General features: G+C 45.7%; 1 protein-coding gene and 1 pseudogene across 6 annotated transcripts in view; one reads left to right on the forward strand and one right to left on the reverse strand.

The window, feature by feature from the left end:
* dlgap4b (discs, large (Drosophila) homolog-associated protein 4b) overlaps nucleotides 1-25,325 on the reverse strand; it is a 142,484-nt gene that overhangs the window by 21,176 nt on the left and 95,983 nt on the right. For 4 of the 6 annotated variants that reach the window (XM_029114325.2, XM_029114324.2, XM_034287539.1 and 1 more), the window contains 5 exons: nucleotides 11,641-13,004; nucleotides 9,459-9,682; nucleotides 8,331-8,426; nucleotides 6,777-6,939; nucleotides 4,506-4,770 (listed from right to left, as the gene is read on the reverse strand). In XM_029114325.2, coding sequence (XP_028970158.2) covers nucleotides 4,506-4,770; nucleotides 6,777-6,939; nucleotides 8,331-8,426; nucleotides 9,459-9,682; nucleotides 11,641-12,933 — 2,041 coding nt within the window. In that variant the 5' untranslated portion in view covers nucleotides 12,934-13,004. Of the gene's footprint in view, nucleotides 1-4,505; nucleotides 4,771-4,914; nucleotides 4,933-6,776; nucleotides 6,940-8,330; nucleotides 8,427-9,458; nucleotides 9,683-11,640; nucleotides 13,005-25,325 lie in introns of those variants that run through there. The other 2 variants (XM_029114326.2, XM_029114328.2) reach the window with 2 other exon arrangements.
* On the forward strand, nucleotides 1,811-20,253 carry LOC109616757 (annotated as a pseudogene).

Consider the following 25,325-nt stretch of genomic DNA (forward strand, 5'->3'; position numbering starts at 1 on the left):
ATACCCCTGAATGAGTAGGTGTCCAAACCTTTGACTGGTACTGTATGTTTTCTGTCATTATATCTGGTAATAAGCCATTCTAAAGGGGTTTAAAATCTGTTTGACACCCATTAACCTCCAAATGCAGTTTTTTCCTAATTATTTATTTTATTTATACAGGGAAAACCAGCTGAGACAGAGTTCTCATTTACAGTGGTACCATGTATTACAATAACAAACAATATAAACATGAATAAGAAAATATTCTCCGTTTTATTTCTGCAGATTTTGGACGTTTATTTTTTAATTCAACGAGGCGTAGAAGTATAAAAAAAATACAAATAAGTTGCAATAATAAAAATCAAGATATAAATCACCAAGGTGTGCCTAGTTCACAATTTTTGTTTTTATTAAGTTGAATGTATGTTAACCCACAAGACGGTTGATAGGCATTTATCGCCAGCATTGTGTTGTCGGATTTAATAACAGATATAAAAGGGTGCAGTAATGTCAGTGTTGATCTGATCTGACATAGGCTATGGCAGCTAGCACTGTCTGATACAACCCTGCAAGTCCCTTCAGAATTGTTCAGAGAGCAACTCATAATTTGGAGATCAATGCTACCTGTTGGAGACCTCGCGTAAACAGCGGTCACATACGGTTCTCCACTGTCTTCGCGGCAGGCTTTTAACCTTCAACATAGCATCTCTAGCTTAATGTACCGTGATCGTGAGACTCTTAACATTAAGAGCTAGTTAAAAGAGCAACGTTAAACATTATTGACACAAACACTTACCTTTTTATCAGAAGAAGAAAAAATAACAGAAGTACTTGTTTTCAAATCAAGACAAGATTGCTTGAACTGTTTACTTCGAAACAACCAAGTCGACGCCACAAAAAAATAAAATCAAGCTTTGATTAAGCCTGCTTTTTGTATTGCCCAAGAAACGGTCTCTTTAAACGGGTGGATAGGCGTGGAAATCACAGTCAACAGTGTCACCGTGTGGAGGATTTGGACAACAACACCGCAGATAACCAAAAGACTAGCTTGTACTGCCGCACGTAAACAGTAAGGTCTGTCCTCCTCGTGAAAACACTATCATTCAAATCAGGCCCGGCGCTAGAACAAACGTGATGGACGGGCATTTGATTTCCATTGGGCGGGCGCGTTTATCCCATTTAACAACAATGTAGAATAGTAACTTCAACACGAGGGACGGAAAGTTAATAATGTTAGCATGCATGGCTTGCTGAGGCGATATAATAGCAAAATACTCAGTCAAATTCGAAAGATTTTAGTACTTTGACAGTAATTACAGTAGTTGCACATTCTTTATAGCTTAGTGATCACATCATAATAAAGCAGATAATACAAAAATAGCAAGCACATTTATAATTCCTTGTGTTTCTTGTATGTTATTAACTTTAATTTGTATTTTTGAAAAAGGGTAAGAAAGCATTTTAAAGGTACAGTTCCGGGTTATGAGTTAGGGTTAGAGACGCAGAGAGACATTCCAGTCTCCACAGGTGATCAGGCTTTAATTTAGCCAAGGTGAACCGCGACTAAATGTTTCCGCGTGATTCGTCTTGGTTGCATGCTTCCCAATCCCAACTTTGTGTGCATGTATTATTATCATAGACGGAAATCCCGGGGGAAAACTATTATTTGTCCCCCCAATGTATCACTGTGAACATAACTATGTAATTTCAATAATATAAATAATATGCAATGAAAGCAATTGTGCTCATTATAGACAATGAATTGCACGTTTTTACGTTACAAAAGATTGAAACCCCCCGAAATTTGCCTGACAATAGTTTGATCCACTGCCCCCCAACCCTCAGCAGTGACACATCGTGCAGGTACAGTGAGTGTGTGGGATGGTGGCGGACTTTCAGTAATCTAACAAAAGATATGTTAGACATTTTTTTATTTCTACCGCTGAATAAAATAAGACATTTACAACTGTCACCAGCCTTCATTTTCTCTGCCTTGAATTACATGTCACACTTTGTTAGCTAGCGGTTAGCTGACGTTTTCTTGCTAGCTACCGTCTTGGCAGCTGTTTGATTTCGAGTCAATTAGATTAGATTCAACTTTATTGTCATTGAACAAGTACAGTACAACAAAATGCAGTTAGGATCTACCTGTAACCAAAAGAGCAAATAGAAGAGGGCAGAAAATGTGCATGTATTAAATATCATCTATATTAAAAGTGGAATATATAGACGTGCAATACAGGCAAATGCAGTACAAATGGCAATTCTAAATGTGCAATGAAAGAAGCTTGAGTCAATGAGAGAAGCTTGCAATGCTGGCAAGGTGGCAGTGTTCATGTCAACCATCTGAAAGGCACTTAATGCACGTAGCTATCATCCAGTAAGTTTGTTTTATGTCGGTAGGGTGCATACACAACATAGCTGCATTTGCAGAGCTACAGTAGCGAGAAAACCGAGGGTGCAAACTAAAACAGTATTACAGCACTACTTTTGGTGTCCCCCTCAAGAATAGCTCTTTTAATTGTCCTCTCCAAAGTTGATATCAGATTTTCGCCCCTGATTATTATGACATTTAATGGCGAACTAGGTCGTTTCTTCTTTTCGGGTATTCGTGTTCTCAGTTTTTCCTTGAGGCATCAATGTCAACTGTAGTAACCGAAGAGAGAGGCGTTTTCGGCAGTGATTAAAATAACTTGCTTCTTCCACTCGATTAAGCCATACATGGTTACTACTAGCTCAACCTGTCCCAGAGAAATGGTGACGCTTTTCCCTCTTGTTATACAGCTCCGAAAAAAATGGAGACCACTGCAAAAAAGTTGAAAAGGAAAGTTTTGAGTGAGGAACAGAAGCTTTCTATTTGCGATGGTCTCCTATTGTTTACCCTTCTGTTCCTCACTCAAAACCTTCCTTTTAGACTTTTTTGGAAAGGAAAGAAAAAGGTGCAAAGGTCTCTTCATTTTATCCAGAGCTGTATTCTTGTTAAATAGCGTAGTGGTTAGAGACGCGGACTCTCACGCAGTGGACCGGTGTGCGAACCTCTCCCCAGTCAAAGCAAATTCTGCAGTAGGATTTGTTAAGGATAGAAAAGAAAAAAAAATCAGTGGCCACAACCTTCCAAAGCTACATTACAGTAAGCCTTGTGCCATGAAATGACATAACTTTGGCAGTGTAAAATTTACCTTTAGTCTCTAGCAATTGCTCAGTTCTTGTGACTATTCCAAGTAATAAGTTAATAGATACTAGTAAAACTATTAATGGCTAATGAGCTGTTAAAAGCCATACAGCTATTTGTGGTGGAAGTAAACTTAGAAACGTTAGTTTAACACAATGCTAAATTGTGTCTAGCAAAATATTCGAAGTTGCCGTGATGTTTCTCCTGGACAAAATGATTTAATGTCGAGACGCTATCATTCCTGTCTAGCTTTATGGTGTTGTGGTTTAAGATGCGGCGTCTCACATGGGAGACCCAGGTTTGAATCCACTCAGGGCAACAACATTCATCCCTTCGAATCGCAAGGCTGGCCAAACTAGACTTCCCTGGTTCCTTGTCTTGGTTTGAATGAACGCCGTTTGAGGGCGAATGAGAGCAAACCGTGGCAGTGGGAAGACATTTGGAACAGGCGGTGCAGATAACAACTGATGGTTAAATTAGACATCAAACGCACGGGCAACGGGTTCCTTTGGCTGTGATCATGCGCATTTCGCGATTCGACCTACTGGCTTCCCGCAAGCGTCAGTGGAGGAACGAAATCGAGCCGGGGTGCGGAGCCTGCGCCTCACGGGCTGGTGGCAGGACCCCTACGTCCGGCCTATGAGGCAGACTCTTTGGTTTTCGCACGTTCTAAACCTGGGATCCTTCCAATACCTCTCGGCCATAGTGTCACTAACAAAGAAGAATAGTTTGAAGGGGTGCTGTATAGAATCCTGCCTCTCAACGACAACGCAACTCCACCTGGTCTTCCCTTAACAAATAACACCAGTATAGTACTAGTCCAGGGTGGGTTAGGGTTGGAAGGAGTACTGTGGGTGTCTAAAGTGGGTATGGGGAGATTACAAGTCATTAGAAACGGACAGACGGACCGAAAGTTCAAATTGGGAATATGTCAGTCAATCATATTATGTAGAAAAATATTATTTATTTATTTACTTAAAACACGAACTGCAGATGTCTACTGGTCATTGTTGCTTCTTTGTATTCTACTGGTACAGTAAGAATTGTACATATTGCACCTTTTAAGTAACTTGCTCGTTGGTTGCAATTCATTCAAATAGGGCGAGTGAGTGACAGAAATCTTAGAGTTACAATTATAGACATGAAGCAACAGGCAGGCCAATCTCGACTAATGCGATTGCATAATACAAAGGGGCGACTAATGTATTAATCCAAAACAGGCGCTCACACTCCCTTCATCTAGCCAAACAGCCCCTGGGCTCATATCTAGGATCGTCTTTACCCAGCTCAGAAGTACACAACTCAACCAACGACAGGTGAAAGCACAAATGGTGTCCAAATCAGGCCTACTCACCAGTGCTCGTGCTGTAGGTACGAACCGTGGTGGCGGTTGGCGGGGGCGAATCCGAGTCGATGGAACCGGTGTCGTCGTCCTGCGACCACCCGGCCTGGACGGCCCGCAGGTAGCTATGGCTACGGGATCTGAAGCACGTGGGCATGGGTAGATCCGGAGGTTCAGCCACCTGGGAATGGGAGCGCGAGAGCGTGTGGGAATCCCGGAACACCGACTCCGAGCCGCTATCCTCGTAGCGCTGGCTCATCATCTCCAGGTCCCGTAGCTGAAAGGAGAGAAGCTCGTTGGCACATGGGTGGCTGGCACTACAGGGGCATGGCATGTCAGACCGGGTTCAAATAGTATTTCGATTTTGTTGGGAATGCATGGAGATCGGAGCTGAAGGTTTCTGTTATAGGGGTGAGCTTACTCCGCCTGTGACACTTCTGGTGGGGAGGCATTACAGTGCTGAAAGACACATTCAGGCTGGGTTAGGTTTAAGAGAGGCACAGCACTGACTCTCTTTATAGCACCTGGTCCCAGTCCAAGGCATTTAACAGTCTAAGTAAAGTAAAACAGCTTTGGAATTATACTTTTCCCACCCCATTTCTCGCCCCTCCCAATTTTGCCATGTCCAATTTTGCAATTATGGCCTTGGCCTTAATTGCAGGTGAGGGTGAAACAAGGGTCAAAATGTGTCCTCTGATGCACATTTCCCCAAGCTGTTCTGTTCATTATCACACTGCTTGCCCATCCTGGATGTTTATGGCAGCGCAGACGTGCTGGAGGTGAACTCATTCCCCAGCCGGCCATCACATCTGAGCTTGCAGTAGCCTGGCCCACCACAAGGAGTAGCTAGAGCATGAAAAGACAAGAGCTAGAGCACTGCGCTGTCCTCTGTTGGCCCTCCAGGTACTGCCGATATGCCAGGATCAGGACTCGTTCACCTTGCCAGTTACATTGTGAGGTAATCACTTAGACCACCAAACCACTCGGGGGCGACAGCAAACTGCCATTTACCGTCACGGTAAAATAATCTGTCAAAGATGGCGTCTTATAAAATACGAAAGTAACTTGACTCGCATGAAATTGGCGAGGTACAATACTGAATGAGCCAAAGTGCAAATGAAGAACTCTAATATTTGACTGAGGGACGGGATTAATTCCACTAGCTAGACTAAGTGTTGGAGTGATAGGGATCTGATAAAAATGATGTTCGAGTTATCAGTTAAGGAGTTGGCGTGGTGACATGCTTCACTGGTAAAAAAAAATACAATTATCACTGAGTAGGGAGTAGAAACAGTTTCAAGAAAGACAGATAACATTAAAGAGAAATCAAGGAAGAGGAAATGAACTGGAGTGAGAAGGAAAGGGAAGAAAGAGAAACATAAAGAAAGAGAGAGAGGTCTAGATGGTGAGAACATGAGATCCACAACCTGGTTCCACCCCTGATGGGGTTGTCTTGACAACCCCAAGTCATTTATAATCGCACAATGTTGCCTATGAGTTGATCTGTAATACTTTTTCTGTTTGATAGACAAAAATCTCACAGAAAGCCTAGAAATTGTAAATAGTCCAGAAAACTGTAAATATCTCCACTCAGTATTCAGTATTCAATGTCTCCACTCAGTGTTTTTCTGGATAGAAGTATCTGCTACTACTTAAATGGAAATGCAATGTTTTCATAATAAATATTGGTCCTTGCAGCTCTGTAAATCACAGACTTTGAGTAAAACGTTAATTCTCAAGAACCACCTTTTTTACCGCGACGTCACTAGAAGGGTAATAAGTCCCACTTCACACATTTCATATTTTGGGCTCAGAACATTAATATGTACATTAATAATATATTTTTCCTTCAATGGAAGTATTATGTTATATTACGGTAATGTCACTGTAGGCTTTCATCTTATTAATTGATTGTTTCACGAGGCCAAATCCTATTTTATGCAAAAAGCTTTTAAAATGACTTAAGTGATGTACAGGTGGCCTGAGTGGAATGAACTGGGTGATGTTTGAGAGGTGTATGAATATGTTTCTGGCTCATTCGAACAGAATCAAACAAGGGGATGGTTTAAAGTGCAACCAGGGTTTATAACCAGTCTTGGTTAATCTTCTGTCTGTGCCTTTCTATCCATCTTAACCTTCTGTACAGAACCAGTATTCTGGCAGAACAATAGAACAATCTGAAAGGGCATTGGGAGAAGTGGAATTTATCTTATGCTGAGAACTTAGTTTTAAATCCTATGCTAGTTGTATGACCCTGTGACCCGAACCCTGGTGACCTCTGACCTGGCCCATGCAGCTGCTCCTCCCCAGGGTGCTGCAGCCGCCCCCCTGGTTGAAGTCCTCATCATCCCAGCGGGGGAACGAGGAGCCCCCAATCGGACCCCCCAAACAGTCCAGGTTGTCCAGGCTACGGTTGGTGGACAGCTCTCTCAGAGAGGGAAGACAGCTGGTGAGGAGGTACGAGGAGGAGGAGCATGAGGAGAAGAGGAGACGAAGAGGGCAGTCAGTGTGAGGAGAACAGGGGATGTGATCAGAGGAAAGAGGAGGACAGGACAGAGGAGTAGAGAAAGGAGGGGCAGTCGAGATAAAAGAAAGAGAAGTTCATGTCAGGTCACTACTCATCCCTGGTTCCCTTCATTATTCCCTTCTTTATCTTTGTAATTATCCCCATCATTACCTCATCATCTAAAATGTTCTAAAGTAATCTACCCAGATTAAATAAATACAAAAATAGAATGAATAGAACTGAATAATTATCAACCTGAATAGGGACTCATGTTCTATTCATTACATTTCTATTCTTTCTATTGTATGACAGCCCTAATCCAGATGTATATCAGTAATACATCTCCCATCTCATCTCATTACAGTGATTATTACCCATGTGGCCCCCGAACAATGCAAAGCTAATGACACAAGTCAAGCACACATTCACTATCCAGTTTATTAGGTACACCAATCTAGGGTCGTGTCCAGCTCCCATGTGCCACCACAACAAGCTGGCGCGGTCGTCTGCTGCAGTAATCCAGCTGCTACATGAACCAGTGGGACGTGCGTTTTGAGATGCCCTCCTTTGCCCGTTTGTCCGCCTGTTAGGTTTCGTGATTCTCCCATGACTTCTCTCAACGGGCAGTTTCTCTCATCCGCTGGACGTTGTTTTTTTGTCCCGGGGATCTCTGTAAACCACGGACACTGTCGAGCGTGGAAACCCCAGGCGGACGGCGTTCCTTGGATACTTAAACCGGCATGCTGGGCACCGTTGGTCACACCGTGGCCACTGTCTCTTGGGGCAGCCGTTTTGGTCCTTCTGACATTAAATCAAACAGCGACTGACTGCCTGCCTGCTTTATACAGCAAGCCGATGCACTCAGGAACAATCAGTGTTTGTGAACAGAGGGGCGGGGTGTACCTAATAAACTGGCCACTCAGAGACCATGGGAAAGCCTTGTCCCCGCAACACGCCAGCAATATCAGAGTATTGGGGGAGGCCACACCAGGTCAGATCAGATAAATACTGAAGGGGACTGCCAAAAGGAGACCCGTTATTTCTCTGTCTTGGTCGGCACACAGCGATGGTCACACTGGGTATGTCATGTGATGATCCTTGTCCACATGGAAAGCGCCAAGCTAGGCACTTGGTGGGGGGCATGTATGGCGGCACGGGAGGCAATGGGGGTGGGGGGTGGTGTTGACATTGATATGAGAGAAACACAGAGGCGGATAAGACCTGCTAGACAGGTGGGGGGTGTTGACTGACTCATTGGTCGGATTGACCAATCCAGTGCCAGCTTAAGCCTGCCCCTCACCCCTTTGGTTGCCAGGCTGCCTTGGACTGACCTGCCCAGTTGGTGCAGAGAGGAGACACTGTGCAGAGGAGACCACAGTGCCTCTAGTTCCCCCTGCAGCATGGCGTAATCCAGGGCTCTGCTGCTCCTGTCAGCCATGGTATAGCAGACCATCGACAGAACGGGGGTGTGGCGTTTGGGTTATGCCATGGGGGAGATTGGGGGGGGGGGGGGGGGGGGGTGCAGGGTTAGAGTAATTTAGCAAGCAGGTTTGAAATTAATTTGAGTGGTTTCTAGCCCATGTCGTTAACGTCTTTAAGACAGGTGTGTGTTGTATCATCCAAGAGTTGCCCACATAAGGATGTATCAGGACACTCTATCCTGTGTTTCAGTAGGTGGTCGAGCTCTGATCCAAATGATGGCCACTGAATTACATACAGCACATCCCTATGGGACTGTATCAAGTTCTGTTCAAGCAAAGGTTCAAGATCTTGTTGACACACACTGTGAACACACTGGCCTTCTCATCACTACCCCCCCCCTCCCCCATTCTCCAAGACTATTGATCCGAATGGGCTTTGATTTGTTTGTACTGAATAGATCATCCAAGCACGTGTCCATCTGCCTGCTCTAACAGACATGGCAATGCCCGGTCGGGCTGAGGTGGACTGCGCCAGTTTGTGTGACGCTCCAGACACCTTACGGGAAGAGGACCGATTCTGGGCCAAAACGCTGCATTGAGGGGAAAGTCGATCAGTGGCAAGAACACCGTAATCAGAGTTCTGGCAGTGTCTGACTGGGCCTAACGCCAACGCGCGAGTGAACACCGCTTGTCCGACACGGTGTGTGTGTGTGTGTGTGTGTGTGTGTGCCTGTGGCGCCTAGTCTCTAGCATGCATGGCTTGTTTACCCTCAATAGAACAGCAGGCAGCCTTTCAGTCTCTTTCCGACATGTCACACCTCTATTTGAAATGGGCAGTGTGTGTGTGTATATGTGTGTGCGCACACGTGTGTATGTGTGTGCGTGCACTTTCATGTGTGTCCATGTGAGAGAGAAAAAGAGAGACTATGCACGAGTCTCTCTCCATCTAACTCTAGGTTGGCCTACAAGGACGCGTGGCCAAGTTACAGTGGGCGCGCGTGTATGTCCATGTGGTTAACACCGTCGCGCCGTACTTACTTGTGTGGCGGCAGCTGGTCGCTGAGAGACTGCTGGGTGGCCCGCAGGTAGCTCTGTCGGCGGGCGGCCATTTTGGGCGAGGGCTTGGGGCTACCGTCCGAGTCGTCGCTGTCCTCCAGGTCGCCCATGGCCTTCACGTAACTGCCGCTGCGCATCCGGCGGCACGGGATCTCGTTGGCTCCGCCTCCCCCGCCGGCGCGACCCACTGTGTTGCACCAGTCCCCCTGCAGGCAGCAGCAACTTCACAGCTCATCGGTTGACAGGAGGCCATTTTTACTGACATCATTGTGACAAAACAATACACTAAAACTCCTCTAAACTCTTTCAGTATTCAGTGATAGACCAGCTATGAGGTAAGAGGTTCAATGTGCCCCTCGTTCGCACATTTGTCCGTAGCCCTTCCATCAGCTGTTGAAGATGGCTGTCAAGTATGAATAGGAAATTCTCTTCTTCACTAGCGTCCAGGCAATTGTGCTAGATGAGAAGCCTAAATGAGCACGACATGTGGCGATTTAAAAAACGCTTCATTATCGAAATGTCATTATCACACAGTCAAACCAGCCATTTAGGATGCAGGTCAAAATCATTTGAATGGGTAGACTTGGAGCTGACATTTATATAACAGCATGCTAATGTCACATGGACTATGGTAGGACATTTTCAGTGATATAACAGAAATGTCAAGACAGAGTGAGGCTGATGAAATAGAAAATGCACAGAAATAGTTCCCGAATAGTAGACATGGCAATATCTCCTGGGGGTTTTCATACTTTGGCCTCTATTTGTGAACTGTGCAATTCGCAACAAACTATAGACGATTTCAAACCCCACAACAGTACCTCCAAAGCTAACTGAACTGGGACTATCACTGAATAATTGATATCAACAACTGGTTACCAATGCAATTAGAACAGTAAAAAGTGATGTCACACCTGTGGTATACAGTCTCATATACGACGGCTTTAAGCCAATCGGCAATCAAGACTAAAAATTCCTGGTTTACTATTTACTGTATAATACTACACAGAACATTGTCCCTCAATCAAGACTGCTTACTATACAATATCCTACAGTATTTTCCACCATACAGGAAAGAGTTATATCGGCAAAAACACAACGTTTGTTTTTAACACAAGTAATAATATATTATTTACTTAGCATATTCTCCAGCTACTCCTATCCTGATTACCTCACTATGTGACACCCAAGTCCCTACAAGTTACATCATTTAGCAGAAACGACTTTTAGTGTTTGCCCGGTAGGTTTCCAAAATACAAAATAACAGGGAAATACTATAATATGATCCTCAATAAAACTACAGTAGCTACTATAGTATATTAAAAGTATGCTGAATTAGAAACAGGGTTTATGAAACCCTGACTGCTACTTGGCAAAAAGCATACCACGGGTTTGACAAAAACATTTATTTTTACTTTTTAAATTAAAAGGCAGTTGCTACCTTAAAACTCGCTCATGGTGATAAAATGATGTTAGTACAGTAGCAGCCTAACAAGCTAGCTACCTTATTCATATAACATTTATTGTTGTTGATAGTTTGTTTCACTTTTGTTTCTTGTGCAGGCTAAGGGTTATCTTAAGTTTCGCCTTTGTTTCATATGTGCTGGCTCAGTGTTATAATGGCCAGTATAGGTAATTATCAAATGTTTCAAATACCACCTTTTCAAGCTCTAAGATTGTTTAATTGCATGGCTAACATATCTGCACATTTTGAAAAATGTTTAACATACATAGCTAACACACCTGCAAATGTTGAAAATGTATTACACATTTGAGTGATACTGACTTCATCTAGGGTGACGTGTTTTTCCTCCTTCGCAGAAATGTGCTCTTGGTTGCTCTAGAGTGCCTAATACATGACTATAGCATGAATTACAATGAATTACCCTATATTACTGAAACGTAAACGCAAGAAGCTGCCAGAGAAAACGCCTTAGTAAAATGAAATGACAGAATCCAACGTATTTGGCGAGAATCACAACGCAGAGTGTAAAACCATTCTCTGAACCAACTCATTAGGAAGCCTACATCCAAGTGGTCCGCTTATCAGGTTCTCCGCTTGAACGGCTTGTCAGTGAATGATCAACTCTGACCTTGGTTCTTTTTAAACATGGGAATGCAAAGAGAACCCTCTCAAATTCGTTTAAAAATGTTCCCTACTTACCCGGCGGCCAACTTGCAGGTAATGACAGGCCAGCTCCTGTTGGCACGACTTGGACTTCAGCATGGACCTGTCCAGAGTGGCCGAGTGGCCCTTCTGCAGCACCTGCCTTGGCTGACCCAGGGTCAGTGTCGACCACGAACCCCCCTTTATGAGGTCATTACTGTTCACACCCATACTGCCCGCGCCTCCCCCGCTCCCGGGTCCCGGCGTCGTCTGCTGATACTTTGTCACCTCACTGTTGCTCTTGGATGAACTGATGGTGTTGTAGCCACTGTGGACCGCGTAGCGACTCTGCTGCTGCGACAGTGCCCCCTGCTGGTCGTCGAAGGTAGCACCGTGCTGGGTGCCGTGGCTGGTCGGGCGTCCCAAGGTCATCGCCATGGGGTTGCGGTAGTTGCTCAGGTCGGCGCTGTCCAGGTCGTCCGAGCTCCAGTAGCCCGACATGTTGGAACGTGGCCGCCGCTTACCCGTGCCGCCCCCGTCCGACTTGGCGCCTCCCCGGTCTTTGCTCTTGGCCCGCCGGTCCCGCTTCCCCCCGTCGTCCGTCCCGGACGAGGTCCCGCCGCTTCCACTGCCTGCCCCCGAGCGCCCATTGATGCCCTTCAGGTTGTGGCCGTCCACGGACTGGGACTTGGCGAAGAGCTTCTGGACGGAGCACACCAGGTTCCGGATGCGGCCTGGGCTGTCGGTGCGCTGCTTGGAGGCAGCCGTCAGGGCGGACGACGTGCTCCGGTGGAACTGCAGCGTGCTGAAACCGTCGCGCGGCGCGCCCGGGAGCTGCCTGTCCAGCTGATCCAGGAGGTTGGGCGTCACCTGACGGTTGGTCTTGGTCCCGCCGGATATGGTGGCCGAGCCGCTGGTGATCACGGCACCCCGGCCGCTCTGCAGGCCCACCATGCCGCCCGCGCCCACGGACACCGAGGGGCCCAGGGTGCCCGTGCTGATGCCCCCGATGCTGTCCCCCTGTTGTGGGGAGAAGTCGCCGGGGTCATAGTGGGGGTCGTAGTGGGGGTCGTAGTGGATCCGGGGGAAGGTGCTGCTGTTGGACATCTGGTTGTTGAGGGAGAGCGCGTAGTCAGGTGGCAGGGAGCCCTGGTTCTGATGCAGGTCCATACTGGGGTTGTAGTGGTGGGGGTCCATGGTGCCGTAGTGGTCCATGTTGGCAGGGCTGAGGAGGTAGGGGCTCCGGGGCAGGGTGGAGGCTGGGTGGGGATAAAGGGGCTCCGGTGGGCCCTGGGTGGGGTCGCAGGAGTCCGAAAGGTGGCGGTGGCGGTTGGCTCCTAACCCTTTCATAGTGGTCAGGAGGGGCCCCCTTCTAGAAGACACCCCGGCCGGAGAGAGACCACAGTCCTGCAGGATAACTCCTGAACACCGGGAGAGAGGAAGGAGCCAGGGAAGGACAGAGAGAAAGAGGGATGGTAAGTGATCATAAGGTGAGAAGGAAGGAGAAAAAGAGAAAGAACAGAGGAAGGAGACAGGGAAGGAGAAAATGAGGAAGGAGAGAGAAGGAGAGGAAAGAAAGTTAAGGTTTTGACAGACAAACATACTGGACAAACTGACTGATGCATGATCTGAAGGCACGCCTACACAATATACAGTAATATACACTTCTTCAAAGACACACACACACACGATTTCTAACATACAAAATAGAAATGCGCTGGCAATCAAACACACCATTTACGATGTGGAACAGACCTGTGAGGTCTGTGAAGGAAACATTTTGATTTGAACCAACCAGCTTCCCACACCTTCCCACAATGAACATCTGTGTTGAAACGCTGCAAGTGGAACAACAAGCAGACTTGATAGAATGTGGTTCAGGCAGGCCATTAGCATTTTGTCTCTCGCTGAAACCAACAATTGCTGACAGTCAATGAATGAACAGCTACATCTAGGGCATTACTGTCTTAGTTTCAATTGACCCAGAGCAGAAAAACTACACTAGAAGGAAATGCTGACTAAATGCATTTCATCTTAACTATACCAGACTCTCTCCAGTACTCAGTATAATTCTGATACAATTGACGTGTGTGTGTGTTTATGTGTGTGTGAATGCTTGGGGATGGAGAAACAGCAGCACCAGTAGCCAGTCGAAACCCAACAAGAAACCCATTTTGTGCTCTCGCATGTCAAACCGGCACCTCGGGTTCTGCTCCACTCTAATAGCACGGCCTCCTGCCTACCAGCCCCCCATCAAAGCCAACGTCCAAGCGCCTTATCACCAGGAGCCCCTCCCCCCTCCCAGCTTTCCATCTGCCTCTCTCTCACCAGTCTCCAACACAGGGGAGCTTTTCCACCGGGCTTCCCTGGCACGGGGCTCAAAGGCTGGCACGCCCTAGTGGCATTGTGAGGCAGGTGAAGAGGATTTGGCTGGCAGCAGGTGGCTGGTTAGTGCCTTTCCCCGCCCGTCTGCTCCTCCACAGACGGCCTGTGCCGGTGCCTTGCCTGGCACGGTGGTTAACGCCAGCTCGCCATGCAAAAGGCTTTACCGAAGGAAGGACCAAGTGAATTTTGATTCCATGGAAGCGTGTCGGTTTGAGGAATTTTCTCTGAGGCAGGAGGGAGACAGATCTGGCCAGAGCCTAGTCACACACCCATAGTAATATCGGTTATCAGACACTGGTTCCTCAATTGTAATAGGCAGTATTTGGATGTATTGCCAATACACTTTCACCCTAAGAACCTTCTCCGTAGTACCCAGCTCTGCAACCACCAACCATCCCCTCATACATTCCATTTTAGAGAAAATCTGGTTTTGGTCTACACCTCCAACATTGTCTTTTGGTAGGGGGATTATGTTCTACCAAGAACTGTTCTACCAAGAACTTTTTAACTCTGAATGACACTAAGTCAAAGGGTTCTAGATAACACCAAACAACCAATACCTGAGGAAAAGTAGGTCATCATTTTGAAAGCAACACATACATATTGTTTTGGAAGATAGGAAGTGTTCTACATTCCATTCCAGAATTATTTCATATATTGCTTTAATATGCGTTTGCATACATTTTGCATACAGTGTTCGTACATTTTATGATTTTGAAAGATGTACAAATGTTTTCTAAACTAATCCAATCTTTTAGTAGTTGATTCACTTCACAAGATACAGAGATGGCTGTTCAAGTTGAGATGAATGAAATCTCAAACCTGACATCCTCCGGCCCCTGGCTGCGCCTAGAAATTCTGTCCATAAAAATTACGAACAGAACCGGCGACAAAGGGCAGCCCTGCCGGAGTCCAACATGCACTGGGAACAAGTCTGACTTACTGCCGACAATGCGGACCAAGCTCCTGCTTCGGTCATAAAGGGACCTGACAGCCCTTAGCAAAGGACCCAGGACCCAATATTCCCGAAGCACCCTCCACAGGATGCCGCGAGGGACACAGTCGAATGCCTTCTCCAAATCCACAAAACACATGTGGATTGGTTGGGCAAACTCCCATGAACCCTCCAGCACCCCGTAGAGGTTATAGAGCTGGTCCAGTGTTCCACGGCCCGGACGAAAACCACACTGTTCCTCCTGAATCCGAGGTTCTACTATCAGCCGTATTCTCCTCTCCAGTACCCTGGCATAGACTTTCCCAGGGAGGCTGAGAAGTGTGATCCCCCTGTAGTTGGAACACACCCTTCTTAAAAAGAGGGACCACCACCCCGGTCTGCCATCCTAGACGGACTGTCCCCGACCGCCACGCGATGTTGCACAGGCGTGTCAACCAAGACAGCCCCACAACATCCAGAGACTTGAGGTACTCAGGGCGGATCTCATCCACACCCGGTGCCTTGTCACCAAGGAGTTTCTTGACTACCTCTGTGACTTCAGCCTGGGTGATGGACGAGTCCACCTCTGAGCCCTCATCCTCTGCTTCCTCAATGGAAGACGTGACGGCGGGATTGAGGAGATCCTTGAAGTACTCCTTCCACCACCCGACGACATCCCCAGTTGAGGTCAACAGCGTTGGTAGGGCACTGTTTCCCTCTCCTGAGGCGCCGGACGGTTTGCCAGAATCTCTTCGAGGCCAGCCGATAGTCCTTCTCCATGGCCTCACCGAACTCCTCCCAGGCCCGAGTTTTTGCCTCCACAACCACCCGGGCTGCAGTCCGCTTGGCCTGTCGGTACCCGTCAGCTGCCTCAGGAGTCCCACAAGCCAACCAGGCCTGATAGGACTCCTTCTTCAGCTTGACGGCATCCCTTACTTCCGGTGTCCACCACCGGGTTCGGGGATTGCCGCCTCGACCGGCAACGGAGACCTTACGGGCACAGCACAGAGCGGCCGCTTCGACAATGGCGGTGGAGAACATGGTCCACTCTGACTCAATGGCCCTCATTTATCAAAAGTGCGTACACCAAATTTCCAGCGTACACCTGGCGTACACCCAAAACCACGGTGACTTTGAGATTTATAAATATGGACGTTGGCGTACGGCACTCTCAAATCCTACGCCAGCTCAGGAGGTGGTGTACGCACGTTTTAAGTTATTGCGGAAATGCACGGAAATAAATATCCTAACGAACTGACAAACTAAAAGATATGATATATTATAACCCACTGTAAAAAAAACAACAACATAATTACAAACTTCAGTGTTTATTTTTGTGCAACATGGACTTCAAGGTTTTATTTGTGTGACTTTACCAAAGCATTTGATTTATATGTATTCCTTCAGATGCGAGCCTGTGCGCTTTACATGACGTTTCAGGGTTAGGCCCGGCAGTTGCGCACGGACTGGGTTCAGTAAGGCTTTTTATGACCAAAATATAAAAATGACACTCTTCTTCTTTTAAATAATAATAATAGAAATAATAATAATAACGACATTCTTCTTCTAAATAACAATAAATGTCATTAATAATAAATATAATGAAATAATAAGACGAATATTACAAATTGTCATGCAATTATTAATGTGAATGAATGGTACTCCACATCACATCATCATCTTTTATTCCGCTTTTTAAACAGCCAAATGAAACTATTTTATTTCTTTCTACCTCCCTGGTGATGGATTCCCCAGTCGGAGCACTTTCCAGCACCCCTCCCAGAGAGTCCAAGAAGGTTGGGTACTCTGCACTGCCATTCGGCCCGTAGGCACAAACAACAGTGAGAGACCTATCCCCGACCCGTAGGCGCAGGGAAACAACCCTCTCGTTCACCGGGGTAAACTCCAACACATGGCGGCAGAGCTGGGGAGCTATAAGCAAACCCACACCAGCCCGCTGCCTCTCACCAGGGGCAACTCCAGAGTAGTGAAGAGTCCATCCTCTCTCAAGGAGTGTGGTTCCAGGGACCAAGCCGGGCGTGGAGATGATCCCGACTATCTCTAGTCAGAACCTCTCAACCTCACGCACAATCTCAGGCTCCTTCCCCGCCAGCGAGGTGACGTTCCACGTCCCTAGAACTAGTTTCCGTGTCCAGGGATCGGGTTGTCGAGGCCCCCGCCTTCGACTGCCGCCCGATCCTCTAGGCACCAACCCCTTATGGTCCCTCCTGCAGGGGGTGAGCCCACGGGAAGGCGGCCCCACGTTGCTCCTTCGGCGCTCGCATACGAGCCCCAACCCCAGGCCTGGCTCCAGGGTGGGGCCCCGGCTGCGCCATACCGGGCGACCTCAAAATGTTTTCCGTCATTAAAGGGTTTTGAACCGCTCTTAGTCTGACCCGTCGCCTAGGACCTGTTTGCCTTGGGAGACCCTATCAGGGGCATATAGCCCCAGACAACATAGCTCCTAGGGTCACTCGGGTACTCAAACCCCTCCACCATGTTAAGGTGGCAGTTCATGGAGGAGTAAATGAAATATAATATTAAATATTGTCATAGAGAACATTGATATACAATTTCTGATACATCACAGTACTTTTATTCTCCCAAGTAAAACCAGTGGCAGGCCATTATATTACATGTAATGAACAGGACTCCTGTGCCCTCCACTAATATTTGCAACATGGGTAAAAATGAGAAAATCGCAGTGAAAGAAACGTTCATTGTTTATACTCTTGATCTTTCATTCAAAATATTAACTAAAATGTAACCTTAATTTAAAAATAAAAATTTCGAAAGGAAAAAAAATATTTTCATGAAACAAATATTTTTCTCAAATATATGTGTCTCATTTATTGGCACCCCTTCAAAAAAATTGTTCACAGCACATTTTGCTCATATTTACTAAGGGTGTCATTATTACTGGAGGGCATGGCCTGATTACATATGGCCTGAATGCCAGCCAGGCATTCTCTGATGACTCACTGTAGTGTAGGAACTGGTTTTGTTAGCTAATCATTGTCTGTTTCAATTCTTTTGACTGGGCGCTGTAGCTGTTGAGATGGCACAAGACGGCGAAACTAAGAGGATTTTGTTCCTGTTAACATTATTTCTGCAAATTGCCAACATCCAAAATCAAGGTAGATATCCACATCAATGGACTCACACAAGTTTGTATGGCTATCCTCATGGGGACCAAAAAATTGAAATTGCATGCTCCCTTGCCCTAATCTTAACCCTAAACCTTACCCTAACCCTGACCATAACCTAACCCTAATCTAAACCTAACCCTAACCCTAACCTTAACCTCAATAAAGTAACTTATGCCTAAACTTTACCAAGATGTAATGCCTAACCTTAACCCTAAACTTAACCAACCACGCCTGGACCTTAAAGAAACACCAATTCTAACTAAAATGAATTGTAAGTTTGACCTTTAACCTAAACCCTGAGGCGGAAATGTACGTTTGCCTCATGGGGACCAGCAAAAGTTCCCCATGAGTCCCAATCTTTTCCGGTTTTACTATACTCCTGGGGACATTAGGTCACACACACACCCACGCGCGCACTCACTCACTGTCTCATTTGTAATAGGTTGCATGGTCCTACTGCACATACAATATATGGTTTTAAACCAGAATATAATGAAACCCATTTGAAACTAACCCTAACCTCAACCTTTATGTCCACACTTAACCTAACCCTAACCTCAACCTTTATGTCCACACTTAACCTAACCCTAACCTCAACCTTTATGTCCACACTTAACCTAACCCTAATTTCTAAACCTAACCCTTGATGCCTCAACTCTGCCAAATGTCCTCACTTCGCATGAATGTCCTGGTTAAACATCCCACACATGTATTCACAGATTCAGGACGGTCTTCTGATCTGAGGATTATTCTTGTGGGTAGAACTGGATCAGGGAAGAGTCTGACAGCAAATACTATCCTGGGGAAAGAGACATTCTGTCACTAAACAGTGTGAGAAAAGCAGCGACGACGAGGTCGAGGGGAGGAAATTTGATTTGATTGACACACAAGGACTCTTCGACACACGACTGACTTCAGAGGAAGTGAAACGCGAACTAGAAAGGTGCATCTCCTTGTCAGTCCCAGGACCCCATGTATTCCTGTTGGTGATAAAGATGTGGAGGTACACAGACAATGAGGGGATCTCTGCAAAGTGGATCCAGGAGTACTTTGGAGAGGATGCCTCAAAGAACACAATGGTACTTTTCACTGTCGAAGATCAGCTAGGAAACAAATCCACTGACGAGTTTTTGGAATTGAACAAAGAGCTTCGGAAACTTCTTGCAAGCTATGGGGACAGATATCACTCAATAAGCACTGAGAGAAGGAACCCCACTCAGGTCAGAGAGCTGTTCAGGAAGATTGATCAGATGAAGAAGAATGAAGGACAGTACTACACTAATGAGGATTATGAGGCACGGAGGAAATCATTCAACAAAAGGTTACATTGTATACAGCAAATAATACAGTTGGCAATGCTACTTGCAGTCTCATCCATCCTAGGGTCCACAGTTGCTGGTGCAGTCTTCACCCTAGGATACATAGTTGCTGGTGCAGTCTTATTTGACTTAGATTTTCATTGTGTCTCAGCAGGAAGCTGTGTAGTAGGTGTGGGGACAAATGGTAAGCAAATCATATATTGCTGTTAGTCAAACTAAAGTCAATGTTCTCCTACAATTGTCTTTGAGATATGTCTGATGTGCACTGTAAACAATCAGCAGCCAAGATTACAATCCTCAGATGTCTATTTCCCTTATATAAGGGTAGCCCAGGTGTAGATCAAATGTATTTTAGTCAGGTTTGTGTATTTAGTGGGGATTCATATGTACAGTATTATAGGGGCATTATGTTTAATTACTGCATTGTTATAATGTGAGGTCCTGTCTGGGGGCCTCTAGATGTCTAGAGGAGCCAGAGTTACCCCTAATTAGAGGCAGCTGTCCTGCGTTGCCTCTAATTGGGGAACATATCTAAGTTATGTTTGTTCCTCAATTTGTCGGTCATTGTTTGGCTTTGTGTCATGCCTCCCTTAACCATGACAAATAAACTAAAATGTCTGTAATATGTCGGCGGTAATAGTGGAATGGTTTGGGTTTCACAATATTCACTCAGCAGAAAATAGTTTTTCAGGGTTTATGTGTAATGGGAACATGATTTATAATGGAGTACCAGGAAGTTCTGTTACTTTACAATTCATCATTATCATAGGACATTGGTTTGATGTGTTTATGTTTTAGATTTTTATAGGACAAACAAATAATGGTCTATATTATACACAATTACACTTGTTTCTAATGTATCACTGTTATTCTAACCTAAATGGGCCTGATTCATCCATTTGGTGGATGGTTAAATAAAAATAAATGAAAAAGCACACCTGTCTTTTATCTGATGTTATGTTTCATACAAATTCTATAGAACTTCAGGTGACAGCCTGGGTCCTCTCTAGGTTTCTTCCTAAAATTCGGCCTTCTTAGGGAGTTTTTCCTAGCCACTGAAATTCAACACTACTGTTGTTTGCTCCTTGGGGTTTAAGGCCAGGTGTCTCTGTAAAGCACTTTGAGACAGCTGATATTGTAAAAAGCTTTATAAATAAATTTGATTGATTGACAGGATATTGTTGTTAATAAATTACATTTGTATAAATTTTTTAAACAGCCTGTAAATGGATTGGGGTAGATTAGACAGATTGGGTTAGGTTAGACGGATTGGGTGGGTTAGATGGATTGGGGTGGGTTAGATGGATTTGGTGGGTTGGATGGATTGGGTGGGGTTGGGTGGGTTGGATGGATGGGGTGGGTTGGATGGATTGGATGGATGGGGTGGGTTGGATGTATTTGGGTGGTTTGATGGATTGGGGTGGGTTAGATGGATTAGGTGGGTTGGATGGATTGGTTTGGTTAGGTGGATTTGGGTGGGTTTTATGTATTGGGTGGGTTGGATAGATTGGGGTGGGTTTGATGTATTGGGGTGGGTTGGATGTATTGGGGTGGGTTGGATGGATTGGGGTGGGTTAGATGTATTGGGGTGGGTTGGATGGATTAGGTGGGTTGGATGGATTCGGTGGGTTGGATGGATTGGTTTGGTGGATTTGGGTGGGTTTGATGTATTGGGTGGGTTGGATGGATTGGGGTGGGTTAGGTGGATTCAGGTGGGTTGGATGGATTGGGGTGGGTTAGGTGGGTTGGATGGATTGGGGTGGGTTGGATGTATTGGGGTGGGTTGGATGCCAAATTAGATGAATCAATGTAAAGATCCAGTGATAATGTTTGTACACAGACACAATGGCACACAAGACCAAATTTGTCCACACACAGCACACACACACACACACTCACTTGATGTAGTCTCTGGGAGCTGGGCTATCATTAATCATGACACTAACTCTTAATGCATCTCTCCCCACATATCCAACTCTCACCTCTATCCCACCACTAAAATATTACAAATGCAAGAGACACACGCTCATTTCAATTCATTACAATACATCCACTGAAAGACTCCACTCCACACAGTCAACTCACAGCACCTTTCTCATATGGCACACAGCCATGCAGCCTAGTGGCGCCTCCTGAATGTTCATCACAGTTGTCCTCTGTGACAAACCTTAGACCCAGATAATGGCAAAGGACATACTAGAAAATATAAGATTCAATGGAGTCAATATGCAGTACATGAATAAATAGATGCCTTGTTATTTAAGGTAGGTCGCTTAGTTCCAATAGCATGACCATTCTGACCAAGCTCTCTTTTTTTTAATAGTCCTGAGTTAGGTACAGTGGTTTCGGAAAGCATTAAGATCCCTTCACGATCTTGTTGTGCTATACAGTTCATTTATGAACAAATTAAATTGTTTACAATCAAACAATTACCCAAAATGAAAAAGTGAAAACAAGTTTATTAGCATAGCCAGTTCAGCCAGGAAACCAGAGTGGTAATTGGTCAGCAACACAGCAGCTGATGCAGGATCGCGCCTATCACATGTCAGATTGTAAACCTGTCTATATAAACAATTAGGTTATTCACTCACGCGGTTGTTCTAGCATGTGGCCTTAATCCTGTTCGATTCTGTGTTCCTTGTGTGGGGGGGGGGTCGGTGTACCTTTGCTCATTGCCATGGGAATTGCATAAATAATAACAAAGGTATGTTAATGTAGTAGTGTCATATAAACGATCACATGGCAATGAGTTACCCTAAAGGATCAGAACCTAATGCCAAGACTTGCATGTACAGGGCTGAACATAGGTTCGCTAATAAATGGTTAAACTCATGTGGTATTTTCTGTCTGGATTTGATATTTGTGAAAATATTGTGACAGGGTCGGTTGGAGCTGGACCCAGCCACAGCGCAAGGCAACAAGTGCGGGGCGATCTGACAACTAGGGACACCTGGGGGAGTAATTATCTGTCTCCTCCCGTACAAAGCAGGTGCCCTTAACGAAGGGCTGAGAGACGAACCGCCGGATTGAGCCTCCAAAAGAGGAGAGAAAAAGACGACGGAGGACCAATCGGATTGTGTGCTTTTCGTTTGTGACCAGGACCGTTCAGTTGAACAGAGGAGTCCGTTTAAGTTCCGTTGTTCATTTTCTTTGTTTTTTGTTTTCAACCAGGATCAGTGACCACCTCGTGGCCGGAACCAAATAAAGAAATACAGGGAATAATTGCCAACCGAAGCCCTGTTTCGTCTGACTCTGCCTATTTTTCCACCTATCCTGCCTGGTTGATGGTGAATGGCAGACCCAACCACCCCCCCCCCCCATCGTTCACAATATATTGAAAATGGAAAACTGAAATATCCCATGTACAGACCCTTTGCTCAGCTCGGATGCATCCCATGTCCTTAAAACACATTTGAGAGGTCTCCAGGATTTGATTGGAGTCAACATTCAAATTGATTGGACGTTAATTAGAAAGGCACACATCTGCCTATATAAGGTCCACACTTCACAGGCCATGTCAGTACAAAAACCAACCCATTAGGTCCTATTTTCCACAGTCTCCAGAGATTCTGTTCAGACATAGATCCTGGATCTGGCTGACAGGCAAACTAAGTAACCGGGCAAGAAGGGCCTTGTTCAAGGAGGTAATCAAGAACCCAATGCCCCCTCAGAGTTTTTCTACAGAGATGGGAGAACCTGCCAGAAGGTCAACTATCCCATGCCCTAGCTGTAAGCCACATCCGAGGGAAGGGTATATGACACTGGAGAAACCAGAGAGTCCTGAAAGACTCTGAGAACATGAAGAAAAGATACTCTGGTCTGATGAGACATGAATGCCAAGGTACTGGTCATCACCTGGCTAATAACATCCCTACGGTGAGAGTTGTTGGAGGGAGCATCATGTTACCGGGATGGTTCTCAGTGGCATGGGACTGAGACTGGTCAGGCTGAGGGGGAAGGATAAACACAGCAAAAGGCATGGAGGTCCTTGGAAGATCCAGAGTACACAGGACTGGGGCAAAGGTTAATCATGAATATCCTTGAAAGGCCCAGCCAAAACCCAGATTGAACATCTATGGGGCCACATTTGCCAACAAATATGCAAACTTTTCAAAACATTTGTTTTTGCTTATTGCCTTCCATTTTTTGTTCTGTATATTTGGTAACAGTGCTGGGTTTGCGCTTAGCAGACAATGTACGGGACCATTGAAGAGGTGTGTTACACTCTGACTGTTAGCCTAATATTCATGAAGAGGTGTGTAACACTGATTATTAGCCTAATATTCATGAAGAGGAGTGTAACACCATATCAGCCTATTATTTATGCCATTGTCTATAGGGCCTAGTGGTTAGAACATCTGACCAGTAACCAAAAGGTTGCTAGACTGAATCCCAGATTTGGCAAACAGAACATTTGGTCGTTCTGTTCCTGAGAAAGACAGTCGCCCCTAAAGACTCAACCCTGTCCATTTTTGAAGGCTTGGGCTAAAAGTTGATCTACAATCTCTGTATCGGTCTGTTTGTGCCTGCATCCCTGTCTCCGTTTCGGTCATTGTCTCTGTCCGTGTGTCTGTTTGTGTCCGTATTCCTGTCTCTGTCATTGTCTCTGTATCTCTGTCTGTGGGTCTCTGTCCGTGTCAATGTGTCTGTCCTCCATTGAAGCCCGGCTCATGGCACGTATAGGGGGAATTCTTCCGCCTCGTGCACAGGGGAGCTGCCATCTGCTTGTGGCATGGCGGGCAATCTCTGACCTGAACATATTACCATCGACGGGGACACTGTGCCTCTCCTACCATTAGGGGGCGATGTTATCCAACACAAACAGTACTCTCCTGCATTCAGACCGTACAGTATATGGAGTAGGCTTAATTTGCACATTGACCCTGTATCTAAGGTCAAGGTAAGAATATAGAAAGGGTGAGCTGATCCTTGATATGTACTGTAGGGCTACATCAACCCTAAGCGAATCCCAAAGTAAAGCAACTGTGGAATTCTTTTTTAACTATAGTTCTCAAAAGATCAATACATCCATCAAATTTGTCTGACCAACAAGGAGTCAGTCTACAGAGAGGAGGTAAAAAAAACTGGTGCTGTGTTTCCAGGACAACAACAACTTTTTCATTGTCGGCTGAGCAGAGGAAATCAGTGTTGACTTTAGGAAGCCAAGGTACGAACATGACACAATCCACATCAATGGGACAATGACACAATCCACATCAATGGTACAGTCAGCTGTTTTCAGTTCCACAGCGTCAATATCGCAGAAGACCTGTCACGGATCTTTAAAGCCACCAGTATTGTCCAGAGGGTGCAACATAATTCCTACTCACTGAGGAGACTAAAGTTAGGACTTAAGGTGGGGGCTCAGGTAAAATAATATTTTTTGTGTCACCATAAGGACAGCAAAAACAAAGACTCGTGTGTCTGTGTGATTCAGTTGTATGTATATGTTGTATGTGTAAAACCTGACAAATTGGTCTCCAACACCTGGTTTCCACTGGTGCCAAACACTGGTGTTTTACGTACAAATCCAACGATGTTCCTGTTTCCACTGACACAGACCAGTGCCAGTCGGCCATGGAAGGGTCAAAAGAATCTGCTACGAGTACGGTTCTAGCTGTTTCATCGTCTGCTAAAGTACCACCAATTTTGCTCTGCTTGGAGTACCCCTGAAGTACCCCCTCATTTAAATTTTACTAGTAAGCCTATGGTGTCACGAGTGTTTTCAAGTACCCCCTGTGGAGAGGCCAAGTACCCCAGGGGTCCTAATACACCTGGTTGGGAACCACTGTGCGACGGTAAGGGTTCCTGACCGGCTGCATCACAGTCTGCGACGGTAAGGGTTCCTGACCGGCTGCGTCACGGTCTGCTACGGGAACGGTTCCTGACTGGCCAACCTAGGCCACAGGCAAAATAGAACGTTAAGGTGTCTTGTAAAAAATCCCAGTAGATCAA

The sequence above is a fragment of the Esox lucius genome, chromosome 17 (genome assembly GCF_011004845.1).
Source record: "Esox lucius isolate fEsoLuc1 chromosome 17, fEsoLuc1.pri, whole genome shotgun sequence".
NCBI lineage: Eukaryota > Metazoa > Chordata > Actinopteri > Esociformes > Esocidae > Esox > Esox lucius.